This window comes from Electrophorus electricus, chromosome 25, assembly GCF_041902795.1.
Source record: "Electrophorus electricus isolate QZ-2024a chromosome 25, ASM4190279v1, whole genome shotgun sequence".
NCBI classification, from domain to species: domain Eukaryota; kingdom Metazoa; phylum Chordata; class Actinopteri; order Gymnotiformes; family Gymnotidae; genus Electrophorus; species Electrophorus electricus.
Genome location: NC_137521.1, coordinates 863,197 through 869,149, shown reverse-complemented (window position 1 = coordinate 869,149; position 5,953 = coordinate 863,197). Strand labels below are relative to the sequence as shown.

General features: G+C 37.0%; 1 protein-coding gene across 1 annotated transcript; it reads left to right on the top strand.

Moving 5' to 3' along the window:
* Positions 1-370: 370 nt before the first annotated feature.
* On the top strand, positions 371-2,472 carry dgcr6 (DiGeorge syndrome critical region gene 6). Its single transcript, XM_027022137.3, has 5 exons — positions 371-835; positions 1,024-1,184; positions 1,270-1,370; positions 1,488-1,628; positions 1,745-2,472. Exons 1-5 carry the CDS (start codon positions 726-728, stop codon positions 1,823-1,825), a joined length of 594 nt encoding a protein of 197 aa, XP_026877938.2. The 5' UTR covers positions 371-725; the 3' UTR covers positions 1,826-2,472.
* Positions 2,473-5,953: the final 3,481 nt, after the last annotated feature.

Here is a 5,953-nt window from a genome sequence, read left to right as displayed (position 1 = left end):
AATGACAGTCGTAATACTCACCTGTGCGGAACTTTAATAACTTTCGCCATCTGCTGGCGACTGAAGCAATCCAAATGTAAAAAATGACTAAGTACTTAGAACTGGCGATTGTTGTGTTAAAAGGCAGACTTCATCGTAAAATCCCCGAGACTAATTAATTAATTTTAATTAGTGGCCATATATTATATACCACTATTTTTTTGTGAAATGTGTTATTCTTACAACATTAATATCAATATACAGTTTAAAAGGTTATATAACAATTAATGCCATACATTTTATGAATTTGTGGCTATGAAAATGATAATTTTTCCGATCATGTTGGCTAAACGGCAAAATTACAGGCATCTTCTAAGACAACTATCTAAGAGGCGCTAGGACCTATTCGTTCCGCATCAAGAGCAGCACTAAACTCATCTAGCTAGTTAGAGAAGATGTAGATATGCTATCAACAAAAGCAAGCAGCTACAGTTGTCTTGGAGTTAATGCGACCTTGTAAGAGATTAGAACTAGCTAAAGTAGCTAAAATACGTTGGACCACCAACGTTAATGAATACTAGCTAGCTAGCTAACCTAGCTAGTTAACCTACCTAGCTACCAGTGTTAACAAGACTAAGTTAACTAACTAGCTAGGTTAGTTATGTAAATAAAAGTAATTAGCGTTTCAAGCGTTGCTTGAAAGTGGTTTTGTGTCATATGGTTGTGAATAAGCAGTACTGGTAGAGATGGAGAAGTACTCTGGTTTATATGGTGAGCAGACCGACGCAACAAAACAGCAAGAGAGGCACTATTATCTTCTGTCCGAACTTCAAACACTGGTCAAAGACCTGCCAAGGTAATAGGCTGTGTAGCTAGTTAGCTGTCCTAGCTAGCTACCTAACCAACTGGTTAACCTGGTAGACGGTCTCACAATGTTAGCCGTTCCGTACAGTCGATTATATTAATGACGATGTAATTTATTCTGAATATGAATGGAAAACATTGATTTTGTTTTTTGTGTTGCGGTCCATTGCCATGAGATAGTTCATTTCAGCAGCGCTTATCGTACACCACGCTGAGTGATCTAGCTCAGGCTCTCATAGATGGGACTGTGTACGAGATTGTTCAGGGCCTACTGGACATCCAGCACCTCACTGAGAAAAATCTGTATAACCAAAGGCAGAAATTACACAGCGAGCATAGAGGTGTGTGAACTTATATTTATTATTTGTTTATGTAGGTTTAAATCCTCCTTTTCAAAAACTTGTCTCTTTCTCCATGTCTCTGAAGTACTCAGGCATGATATGATGCGGAAACAGAAACTGGCCCTGCAGACATGCAAATCTCATAATCTGACTGTACTGAAAGCAAACCAGCGAGCAGAAACTGAGGTAAAGTAAAATAATATTTACGATGTAAGGTAAATGTAAGCATTAATGAATTGAAGGCTCCTTCTTTGACAAGTGCATAGTCACCTTGGCCCATTTCTCTTCCTTGTGTTTTACTAGGCTCTGGAGCAGCGTGTGAGAGATGAGCAGCGGATGATGGATGAGAAGATCATAGCTGAGATGGATCAGAAGGTCCTTGACCAACAGAACACACTTGAGAAAGCAGGAGTGCCTGGTTTCTACATTACCACCAACCCCCAGGTACATGTAGACATTCAGTTGCTTGTTCTGAATTCTCTTTTTCACTCTTTTTGACTTCCCAGTTTTCTATGATGAATACATTTGATTAACCTTTAATTCTGTCATTATTTTGGCAGGAGGTGACAATGCAGATGAACCTATTGGAGCTGATCTTGAAGCTACAGCAGAAAGAATCTCAGTCAGGAACTCTGCCTTGAGTGAGGTCAGGGGTGTGGGTACAAGCATACATGCTAGTTTGTTCACACTCAGGCCAGTATGCCTCTTGAACATATTGTATCTAATCAGCCAGTAGCTGTCATTTACTTCTACATATTAGGGGAGACTTTATTTCCACTGTGTTTGCAGTGACATATATGTGCATAAGAACTGGACTGGCAAGAGTATCTTTCCTTGCTCATGTCTCCCTGTTTGGTTATAAAGAAGTTCCACTGTCTTGGGTATCTCCACATCTGCATCAGCAGAAAGCAGCAGCCACATTGCCAAGGAGTATGTGGTGTTTGGTGCTGTATTACTGTTCTTTCAGTCTACCAGAAAGGCCTCAGTTACATGGTGCCTTGGTCTGGGAGAACATGGACAACACAGCTAGGAATTAAATCTTAGTACTGTTGTAATAGCACACTTAGAGAGTCAAGGTTATATGAGGTTTATTGGCTAAAAATATCAATTTGCAAGGCAAAAGTTATAGTTTATTTTTGTATTATTTATTGGCTGCTATGGAATGATTTTTTTTTTCCCTCATACTGAGAGATGGATTAATCAATTCTTGCAAGACAGATGGGTATTTGATTTGATTCAAACATTAATATTGTTTTCTGTTTGTAAATAAAAGTCTTGCAAAATTGTTGCCAAAGTGAGTTTACATTAAATACAAAGTAGGGCAGAAAATGTGAGTATCCTGACATATTTGACAAGGGTAATATTCTGTGGTATTCTAATGGCATTCACATGATTCACCAAATGTCAATAATTTTAGTCAAAATAATGTAATCTTTACCATGTCTAAGCAAAGTTTCACCAGTGTGTTTAACATTTTTCAGTATATGGAATTATTCAGTACAATCACAATATGTAGCTATATTATCTCTCTTCTCTAAATGCACTTAAATTATTTATAGATCAGGAGTCAATGTACACCTCATTAAAAAAAGACAATGAGTAGGAAAAAATAAGCAGGAGCAAATTATGGTGGCTGAATTCAAAGCAGTCCCGAATTAAATTAACCAAAACTCAGCTAAGCTTAGTCAAACTCAGCCCTAGCCTATAACTTGTTATATATGTTTTCAGGCATGAAGACAAGTTTCATGAGTTGTTTTGCAACTTTAGGGATTTTCCCTTTACAACACATAAGATTACTATGCATCATGATTAATTAACGAGGCTAATTAATAATCAATTTTAGTTTTATATATTAATATCAAAATGATTACCGTCTATAATTTCTAACCAAAGAAGTAACATTAAAGATTTTATTTCTGAAGTACTTCGACTTGTGAAGTACAATTAGAATTTGCATATCAAGACAGACAACGTGGTGAAATTAAATGTTGCATTTATTAACACAAAACTTAAGATAAAGAGCATCAACAATCAGTGTATTTGCAGAGGAGGAAAGCTAAGTGGCTATTTAGGTTCTATGTGTGTGTGTTGTGAGGAAAGGGGACAGTGCATGCTTTTAGATGTGTGCATACGTCTGATGTAAGAAAAGGCAGAGATTTGCTCTTGTATGGAGAAAAATAAATAAATAAAATGATACATTTAAACGCCAGTATAATGATGCTGCCCTGATAGAAGAACAAAGGACAATAGTACTGTTTAAATAAGATAACAATACAGCAGTATTTTTAGCATCGTAAAATTTAAATAATACTGAGATGTGTTTGTTAGTAAAGAGAGAGGTCACATTCAAAGAGTGTGAGTTTAGAGATCGAGAGGTTAGATCATCTATAATTATCCAAGATTGTCATCCTCACTGAATTCCTCCAGAATTTCGAGGGAATTTCCACTGATTGTTCTTTGGTGAATGAAATAAGACATTATCCAGGTGTGCTGGGAATCATCTTTCTTGTGCTAAACTCCAGGAATGGGAGTTTTGTCCTTGGTTTGTCTTTGATCTCCTTTGTTTCAGGCCATGCGGCTGCTTTTGCAAGATTACTAAGTAACTTTGATGACACTATTGTTGCGTTAATATTGATCAGACTTTAGCTCAAATCCTGCCATTACTTAGATTAATCAAATTAGGAAATTGGCCTTTGCAGGGCTTTGCTATCATTCAAGTGTCCACGTGGGGGCTGACCTTGGAGTCTGCCCAGTAAGATTTTAGCACAAATAGACCTTGCTCCAATAATGATTCTAGCAATTAAGTCAGCTAAACATGGATTAGAACTCTGTTAATCCTTAATAGAGATTGATAAATGGGGGTGAGTTTGACATTTTAATTACTAATGAATGATGACTGCTAGTTGAAAATAATTATCATTACATCATAATTAACATTTTTCAAATTTTTAAGCACAGGGTTCAAACCAAAACTTACTTTAATGGAATTTTAAGAACTGGCTGAAGGGTATGACATTGCAGTTCATACTGACATGAGACTTTGAGATGCTTAACATCAAATTTCACCTGAAAGCTTAATATGCAAGCTGTTAATAAGTTGACAAAATGCTTTTATTTTTTAATTGTTTGAATTATTAGTTACCTGTGGTCTCATAAAGAAAGATCCCCCCGTGGCACTTCACTGAGAGGATACTGTGTTAGGGTATTAGAAAGAAGTGACAGAAACTTATGGTGTGTGTACCTTAGCATAGCCTGTTATTACTCTCAGTCATTAGAGCCTATTCAGCACAGTCCAGGGCTTTTAAGCACAGCGGTTACACAACTACTGGGATTGCAGTAGGGAAATGTAGAACAATTTTCATAACAAAGCAGTGCTCAAACTGACCCAAAACAACACAATAGGAGGAGTAGCCAACATGTGCCCACAAATGCAAGCCTTTGTTTGAGTCAGACTGGCATAATGCAGGGCTAGAAGGTTTTCAGAGAAGTGAAGAACTCATCCATCTCCACTGCTCCTGTAGTTCTCTTGTTAGAGTTGGTAGAGCAAGGTGCTAACAACAGTAATGCAGTAATGTGATTGACCTAATTGCCAGGGAGCACATTCACTTAGTTCTGCATACAAGTGTCTGCCAAGTGTAAATATGATCTCTGTCCAGATGAGAGGGGTTTCAGTAGGGAACCCTAATAAAATCTGCAGTAAACCACAAGCTTCTAGCCAGCTATGAGGTCACAGGTCAATTTTTAGAGTTGAAAAATAACATTTGGAGCTAAATACAACTAGATTAAAAAAAACAGCAGTTGACACCTTCTCTGTAGAGACGGGCGCATGCTTAATCATGCTTAGTCTGTGCTGTGTGTGAGAGCACAGCCATTGCATCATCAGCATTTCTACTGACAGCAGTTGTAATTTTACACACATTGGCAACAGGTAGCTGCAACAGGTAGCTTGTGTAAAAGATGGCACACATCATACCATTTGGTAAGATAAAGCAATGATCACTAATGCCATTTTCTATAAGAAATGTTCAAAACACTAATCTGGTACAGCATTTGGAGTATAGGCAACTATATGAAACATGTTAAATGGGTGCACTCTGACAGTGTTGAAGACTAGGCTATTTCATATTTCTATGATTAGCTAATGTTTCACAGAAAGCCAATGATGTGAAGACTGCCTACACATCAGAGGTAACACATGCTAGCTGTCACCCTTCAAACATTGGTGCCATTATGCAGTTTGGGGAAAAATTAGTTAGCTAATGGGTAGAATTGGAGATGACTAACTCTGGGAGAAAAATAGGGGTAAAAAAAAGGTTTTAAAAAACTAATAATAAAAAAGAATAATAGTAAGCCTATAATAGGATTCATAGCCAGATTTTGAAATGAATATGTATGACACTGATACTGTAGATATATGTATTTTGATGTTCTAGATAAATAAATCATTAAAACATTATTATTCAGCAAAGCTTCTTAATATGAAAGATAACCCTTTATTGATCCCTGTAACGTGGAGCGATTATGTAGTGGATGCGTTCACTGAGAAGAGAGAATTATTAAGGGCAAATCCAAAATCAGTGTCATAATCACGGTCCAGGGTCAATTTACCAACATGAAGAGATCCAATATACATGAGGAAACTGAAAGTTAAACATGAATACAGTGAACAAACAAACTGAAACAACATAAAGCAGGCTAAGAACAAACATGGACTAGGATAAAGAACATGGGCTGTGCAAAACAAATGGAACTAGGACAACAGGCAGAGC